At 35.5% G+C, this 17,530-nt stretch overlaps 1 protein-coding gene across 2 annotated transcripts in view; it reads left to right on the forward strand.

Annotated features, from left to right (window-relative positions):
- Positions 1-2,333: 2,333 nt before the first annotated feature.
- slc13a5a (solute carrier family 13 member 5a) overlaps positions 2,334-17,530 on the forward strand; it is a 72,474-nt gene continuing 57,277 nt past the window's right edge. Inside the window, exons 1-5 of one of the 2 annotated variants that reach the window (XM_026195727.1) lie at positions 2,334-2,605; positions 4,998-5,126; positions 8,167-8,303; positions 8,381-8,565; positions 10,290-10,473. In XM_026195727.1, coding sequence (XP_026051512.1) covers positions 2,498-2,605; positions 4,998-5,126; positions 8,167-8,303; positions 8,381-8,565; positions 10,290-10,473 — 743 coding nt within the window. In that variant the 5' untranslated portion in view covers positions 2,334-2,497. The remainder of the gene's footprint in view (positions 2,606-4,997; positions 5,127-8,166; positions 8,304-8,380; positions 8,566-10,289; positions 10,474-17,530) is intronic. The other variant, XM_026195729.1, reaches the window with a different exon arrangement.

A 17,530-nucleotide genomic window follows, 5' to 3' on the forward strand; every position in this document is an offset into this window, starting at 1 on the left:
GTAAACTTTCTATAAAAATATCATTGCACTACTGTTATTTTGCATAGAATACATTGTTTAACAATACTTTTGCACACTCATCCAACTGTATTTATTACCACCATTCTTATGTTGCTGCTGTTCATAATGTATATATAATCCTACATTGCTCTGTTCATAATGTACATACAATCCCCACATTGCATTCCTATTTATATTCTGTAATACTCTGCTCAATACTGTACATAGCAACTCCACTGTACATTCTGTAAATCATAGCTTCACTTACACTGCACTTATATGTATATAAAACATTATATTCTTGCACTTCTGGTTAGATGCTAACTGCATTTAATTAGCTCTGTACTTTTTTCTCTGCATAATGACAATAAAGTTGAATCTAATCTAATCTAAATAGTAAAATATCACAAAAAAAATGTTATTCTCTATGTTTGACACTAGGGGGAGCCACAGGTAAATAAATAGACGTGGGAACATGTGTTAAGGAGACAGGCTTCTTTTGTCTACATACGGGGGTTTCGAAGTACAGATATGCTCGTACACAAGTTATTCTCTGGAAAGTGTTCTTTCATCCTGCTCCAGAAATACAAAATGCTGATACACTGTTGATATTTTATATCTCATATGATACAGATGCTTTTATCCAAAGAGACATTCTTTGCAAGATATAGCCTACATGTTATTAGTTTATGCAACTACTATAAATATATTACAAATATATTGAAAACATTTTACAAAAAGGTCCCATTAGTCTGTGTTAGTTAATGCTTAAACTAACATTTTAATAATAAGCAATATATTTGTAACACTATTTATTATCTGATAAATTACCTAGACAATGTTAATAAATTAAACCTCATTGTAAAGTATTACCAAAATATTTAACAAGACTATTGTATACTAGAAACTTCAAAATTCTAAATTCCATTCACAGACCACCTGAATAAAATTCTGAAAAACAAGAAGAAGAAAAAACACTATCCCAAAACTAAACTAAACACTAACCCAAAAGAGACTTGTGTTTCTTTGACCTTACATTGTACTTTGTATTTTTCGTTCAATTGTCTGTTAAATGTTTGACGATTCCATGCTGTAAAACTATAAAACTAAATGTCCTTGTTTTTTCCTTGTATACATTTGTGACCAGTGGAAAATAAATCAAAGTTGTCCAAAGTCAAGTTTGATCGCTTCAACCTTTTTTATTAAACTATTTGATTGTATTCTAAACAAATAATCATTTTTATGACAGTTTTATTCAATCTAGTTATTGATTAATCTCTGTTTTTATCTTTTTATTTTTATTTATTTATTTATTTATTTATTACAACCTTGCAGCAGCAAAAATTCACATGTAACACAAAACCATGGGTTCATCAGGATTTCCCACAACTGTGATGACTTAAGGAAATCTCATCCTCAACCTCAAACAGAGAGCTATTGTCAGTCTCCCAGCAGGTCTGTGAGCCTGGCTCCCTGCTGGTTCTGTGTAGAGTTTCAGCAAAGGCAGCAATGTGTACCCACTGTATCTCGCTGTCATTCAACTCTACTGAGAAAAGAAACACATTCTTGTCTTCTCCTTGCTTTCCCCCATCCAATCTCACCTTCTTAGTTCCTTCAGGCTGTGTTGGTCCATTGCTTTCAAAGACCCTTTTGAGAACTATTAATCAGGAATTTAGGGGTTTGTGAACTGTAAAGAAGATTTCAAGATAGAAAAAGAACATAATCATTATGCTGCAGCAAACAGATATCTATTAGAGCTATACTACAAGGGTCCACTGAGAAGACAGAACTTAAAAATGTAGGGAGGCCCCTGGGTTGACTGAGAGGCTAATTTAAGGTGTCCATAGTAAAAGCTGAAAATCACTGGATTAGAGGATACATAAGGTCTATAAAAAGGTTAATAATTATTTTTGAAGTTAAGGTTTACAAAGGATTTGAAAAAAAATGTATTATTGTAAGGCCGAAAATTTTTTACGTCTATAAATCGAACTCTTTTGGATCAGTGTTTTCCAAAGTAAATCAAACAATATATTTGAAGAAAAAAAGAAGAAAAATAAACAAATAAAAAGAACATAAAATTAAATGACATAAATATTTTAAACTAAAGCATATATACGTATCAACAGCATTTGAAATATATATATACATATATATATATATATATATATATATATATATATATATATATATATATATATATATATATATATATATTCTATCTCTACATACGTGATTGCATTTCCATGCTAACAAATCTTTGGTGATGAAATTCACAGGTTAATATTTAAGAATTGAAAATGGCAAGGTACAAATCTTGCACGCGCTCAATTATGCGCTCCAATGTGTGCGGCGCTGAGTGTGTGAGTGTGTTTGTGTGATAGAGAGAAGGATACTGGCAGAGCGCGAACCCAAACACTGTCCACAGATCAGAACATACAAGTTTTGCGCAGTTTCCCCAGTTTTGGACTCTTCCTTGTTAAGTTATCATAAGCCGAAAATGATGGTTTCACATATACTGAAACATGTCTGGTGGATGAAAAATGGACTGATTCTCTTTTGCACCCCGTTTCTTCTCCTTCCTTTGCCACTTGTCATTGGAACAAAGGTAAGTCTAATTTTATGATGCATGTAAAAAGTTTTAAATAGGCAAGAATTGTAATTAACTGAAAAGCTTAAGCTGCATTACTATTTTTAAAAGTGTTGTGTCGTTTCCACGGGATAGTGCGTGATTTGACAGTCAAGTATGTCTTAAGCGTGTCAAAGAGAGTCGAGAAAGGCTCTCAGAGATTAACTTTTTACGCATCTTTCGAGGTTCTTTCAACCGGATTTCTCTGTATCTTTAAGAAAAACCATGGTACGAGACCATGCATTGGGGCGACACATTCCTTCACCAGAAACTCACAATGCCCTATTTTAGTTTTAACCCTTTGTTGTCACAAAGTTTTTTTATCTTTTTTTTTCATAGTGCCACATAAATAAAACCAAAGAAAGATCGTCTATAATTTAATAGAAACAATAACATCGGCCAACCGGATTGAGTTATTTAATTATATATATATATATATATATATATATATATATATATATATATATATATATAAATATATATATATATATATATATATATATATATAAAATATATATATATATATATATATATATATATATATATATATAAAAAATATATATATATATATATATATATATATATATAAAAAATATATATATATATATATATATATATATATATATATATATATATATACCCCCTCCGCCGCCCCCCGCCAAAAAAAATAAACTGGTTGCAGGTGCCGGTCATCCAAGACGGTAAACCACTGTTTGTCACATCATATAGCCGCTAGCAATATTACATACTTACAATAAAGGTAACAATGTGTGATGTGTAAAAAAATTTATGGCATTATTTTGACACGAATGTCTGAATGTTATCAGATATATTTTTGCCATGTTGTGATTTAGAGTGTTGCTGGGTGACTGAATAACGAAAGGAACTTTGCACCATATGATTGTCTTGAGTCAGAGGATAAAATCCAAGTAGGGCTGCACACAACGATAATACATAAAACAAAACATGCCTACAGTTACACATTACAATTTTAACTTGCTAAGATGGAAGATTAACAGTGTTTTTGTTGTTGTTTTGTATGTTTGTTTGTTTAATCCATATAGGATTCCCAAATATGATGATTCCATTGAGAGACTTCCACCTTAAAATATAAATACAGACAGCTGATTTTATATAGCTTACTTGATATTATAAATATATAAACACTGTAAAATTCAGCAAATTTAGGTGTTTATAATTTTCCCTGAACTTTTGTCAGGGTTTTGGTAAGGGAGGAACTCAGGTGCAGACAGGAAGTAACGAAACACAGGATTTATTTAACAAAAAAGGGAAAACAAAACCCACGAGGGGGAAAACAAGGACTAGGGCAGATACAAAAATAACCAAACAGGACTGATTAGACAAAATAAACAAAGACTCAAAACTAGAGAACACTAACTACAAATAAACACTCACGGTTATACAGGACACAATATCTCAAAGGGGTTACCAGGGTATAATCACAGGTGAGGAACAATCACAGTCACAAATCTTAGGGTACAAATCTCCATGAACCGACGCAAGACAGAGCACACTAGGAAAGCTAAATAGGGGAACTAATCAAGACACGACAGGTGGCACAGATGGGACAATCAAGACAAGACTAGGATAACAAGGGGGGCGGGGCAAGGGAACGAGACAACACAAGCACATGGCCCAAAGGCAAGGCCATGTGCTTGTACACAAAACACGGGTCTGTCATGATCCTGCCTCAAGACTAGGAAAAATCAAGGACACGAGGGCAGAATCATGACAACTTTTCCCTGGACCCTAGTTGGTAAATCCCCCTTTTTCTCTCTCTCTCTCACATGGGAAATTGACATATTTTTGAGTTAACTGTAAAATGTACAGTTTATAATAAATAACAGTGCCACAGAGTTGGGCAAAATTCACAATTAAAAATTTTGTCTATTTCAATTAACAAATTAACACACCACACAAAAAATTTGAATTGTAATAAGGAATTTGCTGGATTTTTAATTTTCGAGAAATGGAATTCACAGTTAATTCTGGGATTGAAATGTTCTTCCATTGTGGTTTAGAAAATTATACTTATTAAACATGATGTATTTATGTATGTGTCTATCCATCCACCCATCCATCCATCTTCTGAAGAAAAAAATATTATTACTGTCAGTGTTGAAAACGGTTATGCTGCTTAATGTTTTGCAGAAACCAAGCATTCTTTGATGAATATGAAGTTCAAAAGAGCATTATTTGAATTATAAACCTTTCATAACATTATAATGTCTTTACTGTCAGTTTTGATCACTTGAATCCTTGCAGAACAAAACTATACATTTATTGACCACAGACTTTTAAATGGTAATGTATAAATTGATATGACACACTCTGGTTTTACAATTTGCAGGAGGCTGCATGTGCGTATGTTGTTGCACTAATGGCAGTGTACTGGTGTACCGAAGTGCTGCCACTGGCTGTCACTGCTCTCCTGCCAGCTGTACTCTTTCCTCTCTTCAGAATCATGGAGTCCAAAGATGTATGTTTTAAGTACTATAAACAAACCCGATTCCAAAAAAGTTGGGACACTGTACAAATTTTGAATAAAAACAGAATGCAATGATGTGGAAGTTTGTATTCAGAATACAAAATAGATGACATATGAAATGTTAAACTGAGAAAAAATGTATAATTTTAAGGGAAAAATAAGTTGATTTTAAATACCATGGCATCAACACATCTCAAAATTTTTGGGACAAGGCCATGTTTACCACTGTGTGGCATCCCCTCTTTTTTTTTTTTTTTTTATAACAGTCTGCACATGTCTGGAGACTGAGGAGACAAGTTTAGGAATAGGAATGTTGTACCATTCTTGTCTAATACAGGCTTTTAGTTGCTCAACTGTCTTAGATCTTCTTTGTCGCATCTTCCTCTTTATGATGCGCCAAATGTTTTCTATGGGTGAAAGATCTGGACTGCAAGTTGGCCATTTCAGTACCCGGATCCTTCTTCTATGCAGCCATGAAGTTGTAATTGATGCAGTATGTGGTCTGGAATTGTTATGTTGGAAAAAGCAAGGTTTCCTGAAAGAGATGACATTTGGATGGGAGCATATGTTGTTCTCGAACTTTTGAAATACCTTTCAGCATTTATGGTGCCTTTCCAGATGTGTAAGCTGCCCATGCCACAGGCACTCATGCAACCCCATACCATCAGAGATGCAGGCTTCTGAACTGAGCGCTGATAACAATTTGGGTTGTCCTTGTCCTCTTTAGTCCAGATTACATGGCGTCCCAGTTTTCCAAAAAGAACTTCAAATTTTGATTTGTCTGACCACAGAACAGTTTTTCACTTTGCCACAGTCCATTTTAAATGAGCCTTGGCCCAGAGAAAATGCCTGCGCTTGTGAATCATGTTTATATATGGCTTTTGTTTTTACCTATAGAGGTTTAGCCGGCAACGGCAAATGGCACAGTGGATGGTGTTCACCAACAATGTTTTCTGGAAGTATTCCTGAGCCCATGTTGTGATTTCCAATTCAGTAGCATTCCTATATGTAATGCAGTGTCGTCTAAGGGCCCGAAGATCACAGGCATCCAGTATGGTTTTCCCGCCTTGACCCTTGTGCACTGTTCCAGATTCTCTGAATCTTTGGATGATATTATGCACTGTAGATGATGATAACTTTAAACTCTTTGAAAAATGTTCTCTGAGAAACTCCTTCCTGATATTACTCCACTATTTTTCGCCGCAGCATTGGGGGGATTGGTGATCTTCTGCCCATCTTGACTTCTGAGAGGCTCTTTTTATACCCAATCATGTTGCCAATTGACCTAATAAGTTGCAAATTGTTTTTCCAGCTGTTCCTTGTTAAATGTACATTTAAATGTACATTTAACTTTTCCGACCTCTTATTGCTAGGCCTTTCACGCCCTTACGAAAAATAACCATGGTTTTATTATAGTAAAACTGTAGTAACCCATGGTTTTTTGGCGTATTGACTGCCATTTGTAAAACCACAGATTTACTACAAATACCATGGTTAAACTATGGTTAATATAGCAAAACCATGGTTAATTTGTGGTTACCATGGTTTAACTACAGTAACCATGGTTTTTTGGTTTTATTTGTAGTAAAACCATGGTTAATTTTCGTAAGGGCGGTAGTCGATAAATCAATTCATCACATGATAAAAAAAATTAACTTGATAATATTTTCGGCCGAAATAATTTTTTACAATTTTTATAAAAAAAATTTAACATGTCATGATGTGGGGTTAGTCTGGAGCACAGCCTGCGGACAGTCCATGGCAGAAAACACCCTCTCCGATGGCAGAGATGTCCTGGGAATAAAGAGATATCATCTCGCTAGAGTGACCAGCTTTGGGAAGCGCCTTTCATTTGCTTGGATGTTTGCTTCGCAAGTGTTACAGCATTGTACTTGCACTACTGCTTTATTTTAATACTGCGTAGCATATTCTGCAAGTAACTTTGCTGCCCTTTCTGTCGAAATGGGCATACTTTTCGCTCGCTTCATTTGGCTTGCTCAGCTAAATATTTCTGTAGGCGAGTGTTTGCTTGTGTCAACGCACCCAGTGAGTACACACACACACACACACACACACACATGCACGCACACACGTGCATTGTTTTCTCCCCCATACCTTCCTGGAAAAAACAAGCGCGTCTCTTTCATTATGAGCGCGCATACCGCATTTGAAATAACAAATTTGAGCACCCAAAAGACGAGATATGTGAATGGCCCCTTCATTAGTCAACATGTTTACTTTCAGTAAATGGTTAAACGGTCAATTATGAGCATCCCTTACTGGCATATAAACATACAGTAATATAACATACAAAACTAATTCATTTTAAGCCACACAAAGTCAGCATGTTGGTATTTCTTGCTCTGAATCTGCCATAAAATAAAATAAAAGTTTATTGATCTTTGAAAATGTTTACCCTGTGTATTATGCCATTATCATTATATTAGTTGAAACTGGTCTTAGAACGACAATATTATCGTTTATCGAAATAATTTCTTGGACGATTTATTGTCCAGCAAAATTTGTTATCATGACAGGCCTACTTATTGCTACATGTCCAAACTTTTCTGCAATGTGTAGCTCTCAATGAAATCCAAAATGAGACAATATTTGGCATGACATTTCAAAATGTCTCACTTTTAACATTTGATATGATATATATATATATATATATATATATATATATATATATATATATATATATATATATATATATATATATATATATATATATATATCCTATTGTGAATAAAATACTGTATAAGTTTATGAGATTTGTAAATTATTCCATTCCTTTTTTAATCACAATTTATACAGTGTCCCAACATTTTTGGAATCAGGTTTGTAAACCAGTCATCCTACTAGTATATCTGACCTCCCTCAATGTCTCCTGCTTTAAAACATGTTCATGGCATGTTGTGTTATTTTCAGTCATTTCTTTTTAACTATACACCACTCATTTAAATTTTATACATTCATAACTTATGTAACTCAAACTTTGTATCTCAAATATCTGATTTCTGTATGACAGGTGTGTATGCAGTACCTGAAGGATACCAACATGCTTTTTCTGGGTGGACTGATGGTGGCTGTAGCTGTTGAGCATTGGAACCTACACAAGAGAATTGCACTCCGGGTGTTGCTCATTGTAGGCGTACGACCTGCTCTGTAAGCATTTAAAATCTACTGGAAATCTTCTCATTGTTAAAAGCAGTCTTAGTAAGACTTCTTCTGCCATTCTACAGGCTGATGCTGGGCTTCATGGGTGTAACAGCTTTCCTCTCCATGTGGATCAGTAACACGGCTACAACAGCCATGATGGTGCCCATTGTTCAAGCTGTGCTCGAGCAGCTCAACAGAGCAGAACCAGACCAGGTCTCCACTCCAGAGATTGATGCGAAAAACACTGAGAAACAACCTGACACGCAGGGTGAGAAAAAGTCTGATGGAGGATACCTTTAGTTGAGAGAATAGGAATAGACTTAAATGGTTCGTTCACCCAATAATCAAAATTATGTAATTAATAACTCACCCTCATGTCATTCCAAACCAGTGAGACCTCCATTTATCTTCAGAACACAGTTTAAGATATTTTAGATTTAGTCCGAGAGCTCTCAGTCCCTCCATTGAAACTGTGTGCACGGTCTACTGTCCATGTCCAGAAAGGTAAGAAAAACATCATCAAAGTATTCCATGTGACATCAAAGGGTCAGTTAGAATTTTTGAAAAATCGAAAATACATTTTGGTCCAGAAATAGCAAAAACTACGACTTTATTCAGCATTGTCTTCTCTTCCGTGTCTGTTGTGAGAGAGTTCAAAACAAAGCAGTTTGGGATATCCGGTTCGCGAATTAATCATTTGATGTAACCGGATCTTTTTGAACCAGTTCACCAAATCGAACTGAATCGTTTTAAACAGTTCGTGTCTGCAATACGCATTAATTCACAAATGACTTAAGCTGTTAACTTTTTTAATGTGGCTGACACTCCCTCTGAGTTCAAACAAACCAGTCATCGTCAATGACGCCATTACGTCGAGTGCAAAAGAACCGGTGAACAGTGTTCTTCAACTGGTTTATTGAATTGAACTGAATTACTATGGGATATTGGTTTCGTTGAACTCAAAGGGAGTGTCAGCCACATTAAAAAAAGTTAACAGCTTAAGTATAACCGCCACCTATATCTCAAATGGACCATTGACACTCTATCTACAATCTCCAGTTTAACCTACCAACCCACGTAAACCGTACTATTTTGAAAAGTATCTGAATAAATGGTGGTTGAAATCACAATTCTGCTTAAACTCAACCAATCAGCATGTTTAGCGCCCAAGTCCTGCCCCTGAAAGTTCCTGACATTTATAAAAGTGCTACCTTGTGAGCAGGCATTTTCTGAGGTGCATTTTTTTACCTGGAACTTTATTTAGATCCTGGTTCCTGCTGTGGAAACACATGGAGTACCAGCCCCAAAGACCCTAGTTCCCTGGGCAAAGTTTCAGTTGGCTTATGTGTAGCAGAGTTCACTGTTATTTTAGTGTCACTGAGAGTGTTTTTATCATCATATATGTATCATTATTTTATTATTTTAATATATTAAACTTAATATTAAAATTGTGTTGATTGTTGTTGGTTTTAGTTTTTTTTTTTTATTCATTTTCTTGTATTACTACATAGATGTAGTTATTTCAATTTCGTTTTCTTTTTAGTAAAGTACATCATTAAATGTAAAAAAAAAAATATTTCTTCATAACTGAATAAATGAAATAAAAGGAGTTTTACATTTTACATCATTTATTTTTAAGAATTATTTCTGTTTTATATCTATTTTTGTCTTTTTTATTTAGTTTAGTTTTAATTTTTACTCTCATTGTTAAAGTTTAGTTTAGATCTTGGTCTCAGTTGGTTTATTTTTTTATTTTTAGTATTTTAGATTTGTATTTAAGGGTATTATTATTGGTTATATCGTTTTATTGGTATCATTTAAAAATATGTAACACTATGGTTTAAGGCTATCTAATGGCATTTTCAATTTTTATTCAGGCTGGTTTTGAGGTTTCAATTTTTATAATATGCCATGTGTGTGCCAAAACTATATAACTACTGTATGTAACACTTCTAATGGAAAGTAAAACAATTTCTTTTTTATTGTACACAGTGGCTCTGAATGGCCCCAGCTTCTCAATGGAATTTGACATGGAAGAGCATTCTCGAAATGCAGAGGAAAGAATAAAGATGTGTAAAGGCCTGACATTAAGCGTGTGCTATGCAGCTAGCATTGGTGGGACAGCCACACTCACAGGCACGGGACCAAACCTTGTTCTTATGGGACAGATGAGCCAGTAGGTACCTTACATTACAGTTCCTCTTCAGGAACTCGAGCTGCGTCGAAGCGCTCCGGGGAACGCGTCTAACGTGAGCGACTCTGAATATCGTGTTTAACCCATAAGGTGCCAGGGTTTTTTGGACAAAATGTTGTATTTTGACATCAAGACTTCATAAGCTTGTGGCTTGAAAGGGCTTAAAGATAGAGATCTACTGTCAATTAGAAAAATGTTTGGCATGATCGAAAGTTTATGTAGGGTGTAAATATACTAATCTAATTTGCATATTATGACATCACCAGGGACAGCTGTTCAGATTAAAACTGGCAGCTCAGCAGTGAGTCAGTGTCATGGATGGAGTTAATATTTGTTAATATTTTTTATAGTTTATATTTCCATCTGGTAATGCAGCTGGTTTAGATAATTATTATTTTTTTCTTATAGAACTTATTTGTAAATAGAGCAGTCACTGTCTGTGTCTACACTGGACGCCAGAGTTGTCATCTGTGCCCCACAGCGAAAAGTGTGTCTAAACTTGATGACATCACACTATAGTGTCAAATCATCTGAACGGCAGTGTCAGAACATTTCAGCATAAATAGAACGAGCATCAGTTCACTGATGGGGATCGTGTCCAGTGTATCCATCACTGTGTTCTGCTGTCTCTTGTTGGATCGTTCCACTGTCCGGTGTAGACCTGGCATGCGTTTTTATTGTTTTATTTTACAGTCCTGCTTGTTTTAATGTTTTTGTTAAATATCTGTATTGACTGCATGGTCATACTATCAAATTATTTACTGCCATTAGACCTACAAAAGTAAAGCTTGGCGAGTCGATGAACGAGCATTGCTGCAGGTTGATTTATGGTGGATGTGCTGTGCTTGTGCAGCCGCGGTCGTCTGCATTTCGTCAGGTGAAACATCTCTCTCACTCATAGCAGAGTCTATGAGCAGAAACAACTTCCCCTCCACGCACACTGATACCAGAAACACGCTCCGCCTTTACTCCCTGAATAAAGTATTTCAGTATGTTTAAAATGTTATGTTCATAACGTAGCATATAAAATAATAATAATAATAATAAAAATAACAAGAGAGTTTCAAAGTGGCTTAAGCTATGTGTAAACTTTTTTCCCTATATCACATGCCAAACTAATAACACTGTAAGCATTACATCTTTAATTGCTGCTTTCTGCTGTGAAAATTTAGTTTGTGATGAAAATAACATCTTTGTCAGTTATTTTATCTAAACAGATCGATTAACTTCTTCAAGATTTCAAAATCAGATAGCATGCTGATAATGTAGCACTGTAAGATTACACTTGTTTGAAAGCATTATTGCGAAAGCGATTGAGTGTGAATCTGTTTAAATCATGCTTTAACCCGAAAATAATCCGTAAAAGAAACAGACAAACTCTTAACATCCCGCTAGATTCTTGCAGTCAACCTTCTGATCAAGCTAAATATGTTGGCTGTTGGCATGAATTTTACTCCTGATAAGAAGCTCATATTCAAGTGTGTTTGGCGCCATCTCATCACTTTAATTTTTCATGATAATGGATGTATAATTTTTTAATTAACATAATATCGTGGTGTCTCACATAGGTACATTAAAAATATATCTACAGAAAGCTTGAAATGTTTTTAAACGAAAAGGAATAGCGTAATGTGTGAATGTTGCATTTCTCTCGTCAGAGAGAGCCAGCACTGTGAATATAACCAAAACAACAGTCCTATATAAACCGGTTCAGCAAGTGAAAGCCTCATAAGACACTGTCCATATGAAAGAGCAATTATTATTTTACGAAAATCATTGTTATTTGTGATCGTGGATGTTTGCGGGAGGCTTTAAGACCAAGCGGAGTCCTCTGTTCCCGCCTCACAGCGCACGGGTCTCTGAGGCTTCACTGTCTGCAGTTTGACTTTACTGAATCAGATTGAGGCGAACTTATTGATCATGAGCCCAACATTTAGCAAGGCAGGAAAAGTCTAACAGAAGGAATTCGTATATCATTGAGCTAATGCTGTTAAAGAGAGAGAGAGAAGTCTAGGACTATTCTTAAACTTGGAACTCATTATATTGAATTACAAATCAAAACACCAGAAACGTTATGCATTTTATGAATAATGAAATATTATGAAAATTATGCATTTTATTTATTCACATGCTGTATGGTTGAAATAATATTTTAGTTCACAACTTTAAGTTCCGTTGTTTAAAAAAATGCTTTATTGGCTAATGTTTCATAAACCTTCAGTTGTTATGCTCTAAAATCCATGCCATTATTCATTTCACAGTATTTTTACCAGCTAAATGACTAATCTTTAAAGTCACAATTCTATAATGGTCAAAATTACTCAGGCCAATTTAATGACATTATTTTATTATTATTATTATTATTATTATTTGAAATAATTGTAGCTTACATAAATAGGTAAAGCAAAACAAATATTCGGATTGTCCCTTATTTTTTCCCTTGTTTTCCTAAAGAATAAACATGTATTTTTTACAAGAATAGACATGATAACATATTATTAATTAATAAAAATAATTTAAGCAATTAAAACCTATTTTTTTTAACTTGAATTTAAATACTATTAAACTAACTTTAAATTCTCAAGGAGTTTAAAGTAAATAAAAAAAAAAGTTCTAAATGAACTTGTGTAAACAATATAATTAGAACTAACAATATAATTCGATTTTTTAAAATGAACAATTCCTGTATAAAATGGGACAGCAACCTTTATGTCAGTGCATGGTTCTCAACCTTTTTTTTACAGCGAGCCGCACTCTGGTCTAAGTGCAAGTCTACGCATATAATTTACATATTACGTCAGCAATACAAACCAACCTGGGCCCGGTTACCCAAAACGCTCTTATCGCTAAGTAGTCTTTAACCTATTCCTTAACCTCTCTCTTAACCTTATGGCACGATTTCCGACACGTTCGTACGCTAAGTATGTCTTCTGTAAGTCACACTTTCGTAAGGTTTTGTCTGGACCATTCTTAAGCTCCCTCTGAGCGTTGTTTGAGCTCAAGACGCTACTGTACATCAGTCTTTAGAAACCAGTGCAGTGAAGTACAAGTCAAACTATGGTATGCTGGCAATGTTTTGCCTCAACAATGATTTTATGTTATTTTTTAAGACTCTTAATAAATTATGTTCGCAATGGATACAGGCCTATTTATGAAGTTGACTTTATGTGGTGGTAGTTCCCTTACGAAAAATAACCATGGTTTTATTATAGTAAAACTGTAGTAACCCATGGTTTTTTGGTGTGTTGACTACCATTTGTATAACCACATATTTACTACAAATACCATGGTTAAATTATGGTTAATATAGCAAAACCATGGTTATTTTGTGGTTACCATGGTTTAACGTTTAACATGGTTTGACTTCACGGGGAAGTCGTGGCCTAATGGTTAGAGGGTTGGACTCCCAATCGAAGGGTTGTGAGTTCTAGTCTCGGGCCGGACGGAATTGTGGGTGGGGGGAGTGCATGTACAGTTCTCTCTCCACCTTCAATACCACGACTTAGGTGCCCTTGAGCAAGGCATCGAACCCCCAACTGCTCCCAGGGCGCCGCAGCATAAATGGCTGCCCACTGCTCCGGGTGTGTGCTCACAGTGTGTGTGTGTGTTCACTGCTCTGTGTGTGTGCATTTCGGATGGGTTAAATGCAGAGCACAAATTCTGAGTATGGGTCACCATACTTGGCTGAATGTCACTTCACTTTCACTTTCACTATAGTAACCATGGTTTTTTTGGTTTTATTTGTAGTAAAACCATGGTTAATTTTCGTAAGGGTTAGCCTAGGCTTTTTCGTAATGTAATTAAAGTGAATTGACAATCAATTTTTTTTTTATAATTAAAATCTGGCAAACAATTTGTCTCTAAATGGCTAAGATCTATAAATGGCATGGTGGTGTCCAGTAAGCGACCAACTATGGCAGCGATCCAAGGTGTCATTGTATTGAATCAAAGACTGAGCCAGACGCGGAGCCGTTTAGTCCATGTCAATTTTTTTATTCGGCAAAACTTAAGCCCTTTTGACATTTTTTCTGACGTGGCTATATTTAAAAAAAAAATTGCCTCCCAAGACAGCTCATTATGGAGCTGCTGGACCTTCTCAGACCTGCGCTTGCCAGGCTAACGCGGCAGAATTTTGCTTTGAGCCCTGAAGCCCAGCGCTACTTTTTTTTTTCTTTCTTTCTTTTTTTTTTTTTTTTTTTTTTTTGCTACAGAGATATTCATTGAGGTCGTGGGAGAGGGCTACGGCTTAATCAAGACCTCGGTGTGGAGGTGCGTCCACACTGTCACCAACGCCCTTCTGCGCCATGCCGGGGATTGCATCCTGGTAGATGGCACACTCATCCCAATCGCCAATCCATCAGTGATTGATCAGGCGTACATATCGCGAAAGGGAGACGCGACCATAAACGTGCAGGTTATAGTGGACCATACGGGTGTGATCTCCGACCTGGTGGCAATGTCCAGCAAAACTTCAAGTTCCTCTGACGAAAGGCTTGGTGCTCTTTGTGCTCAGCATATTTTGTATCTAACTCTGTCTCTCTATGTTTATTGTAGATAGGTTGCTTTTTATTAAAAACAAAAACCAGTTACAATCAATACCGCATTAAAAAGGAGTAACTGCTGCTGCTTGCCAATCAATTCTGATTTTAAAGTACCTTACCATTAATATAAAAGTGTATTACTAATTTTTAGTCGTTAAACCCATGTCAAGAAGCGGCAGGAGTGGCACAACAACAGAATGGATGATTAGCGAGGGATACCCAGTTCGTCTAACCGTCACAACATATCATGTGAACATATTACTGACCATTTGATAATTTAATTTATAGTCTATATTTTACCGATAACTTAAACTATGTTAAAATAAATGTTACTGTAATAATTTGAGGAATGTTTCATTTGCATAGAGCGTGTTGTCTTTCTTAACGCTGTATTGCACCATCGCGTGAAGTGGAAAATCGATTCATGAGCAATCGATGCCAACTAATTCAGCACCCTGGACTTTGGACAGCGCTTTTGTAACGTCGGACATAAGAGGCAGCGTGCTAAGAAGCTTAGAAGTGACACATCGGGGAACACACTTAGAACATAAATAACTTTGGTAAGATATATCTTTCGAGGTCTTCTTAGCGCGCTAAAAGTGAGCGTTATCGGGAAACCGGGCCCTTATTTACAATATTATAGCCTACCCAGACAGCAAGCAGTTTCGGCCCAGGTCTGGCCCACATCTGGCCCACATGGATTTCATGTGGGCCAGATGTGGGCCGGATCTGGGCCAACACTATGTTGCTGTCTGGGTAACTATCATGATATATAATCTATTACATTCATCAAAATAAACAATTATACTCCCCATAAATAAAACACCTGATGCTGTCGGGAGCTGACCAATTTTGTGAGATTCAGCTTGAAAGGAGTAACACAAAGAAGTTGCGATTGTAACGCCTGTGTTATACTTTCTGCATGAGCAATCCGGACGCGTACACGGCCAGCGCGGAAGCAGATTACTTCCATTTATACTTCTGAATGCGCAGGCTGATGGACAGCTCTGCAATTGCCCAGAATTATTACACATAGCTGTCTTTATATTCTTTTACTGACGGATTGGACAGGTTCTAGTAACAATGAGCTTCTTCACTCTGCCTGCACATGTGCAATTTTGCTTTTGAAGCCTACTGACCACGCGCACCTGTCCACGCGGTCGTCATCTCAGAGCCTCGGCACACACTCTCCAATGACGAGTGGTCCATAGCGGACTCGCGAATGCCGAAAGTTTGACAGAGGCTTTAAGATGCAGGCAAAGCACTTTTGAATTTAATAATATGAGGTTCTCTCTTGAGATATTTTGCCACATTTCTTCAATTAAGGATTGTTAGGCTACATAGTGTATGGTGTTTCCATTTATCTGAACTTCTTCAAGTGAGTTGCGGGGCAAAAAAAAAAAAAACTAAAATCGAGCACTTCTCCTTCAATACTGATACTGCAACTATTCACAGCTTGTACATGTTCATTCGCTGGCATTTTTTGAATTTCTTTTTTTTCTCCCTTAAAAAACAAATTTGTCCATTCTGATGCGCAATTTTACCTAATGGTAAATTGAATTCTATTTGAATTGAATTCTGCCAAAGTGCGCGCTTGTATGTGTTCGTTAAATGCTTATGCCAGTGCTCATGTCTGAAAATAATATAAGAAGAAAAAAAATCACATAAAAAGATTAGGATATAGCTTATATTTAATTAGTAGCATAATTTTTTTTTTTTTTTTTTTTTTTTTTTTTTTATTCAGCATGTGGTGCAGCATTTGAATTCGTGACGGGCCGCGGGTTGAGAACCACTGCTTTATATCAAACATTTTTAAATCGTCCACAGCTGAGCTTTGCGGGAGGCTGATCTGCGCCAGATCGCGTGAAGGGAAAGTAATGAACAAAGTCATTTTCAGATGCAATGAATAAAAAAAAAAATAAAAAAAATAAAAAAAAAAAACCACATGGATAACCTAGATTAGTCCCAGGCTCTGTTCTGAAGTAAAATAATTATAATTACTGTTAACCATGAGTAACACATTTTAACGGATTAATCGCCTATTTTCATTTGCTGAATGTTTTCTTTCTTTTTTATTTTTTAAACACGCTAAAAAATAAATTAAGTTTGTCAGAGGAAAAAAAATATTTGAGTCGTGTATAGGTTTCATTTTAACGGATCAATCACCTATTTTTGTTTGCTGCATGGTTTTTTTTTTTTTTTTTTTTTTTTTTGAGTTTGTGAGAGGAAAAAAATGGGCTACTAGAAAATATTTTACAACAAATCCTTTAAATTTAACAAATCTATCAGAACAAAACAATAATTAAATATATATAATTCTAGTGGATAAATATAATTGCAGTATATATTAAAATAAGGCTTAGTAATAATAATAATAATAATAATAATAATAATAATAATAATAATAATTTAAAGCTAATCATAAGGTAAGCTTGGGCTTTCTCAATCGGGAGAAATCAAACGTTTCCATATTTGTGATGTTGCCCATTTGAAGCTTA

Source organism: Carassius auratus, chromosome 21, assembly GCF_003368295.1.
Source record: "Carassius auratus strain Wakin chromosome 21, ASM336829v1, whole genome shotgun sequence".
Classification (NCBI taxonomy): Eukaryota; Metazoa; Chordata; class Actinopteri; order Cypriniformes; family Cyprinidae; genus Carassius; species Carassius auratus.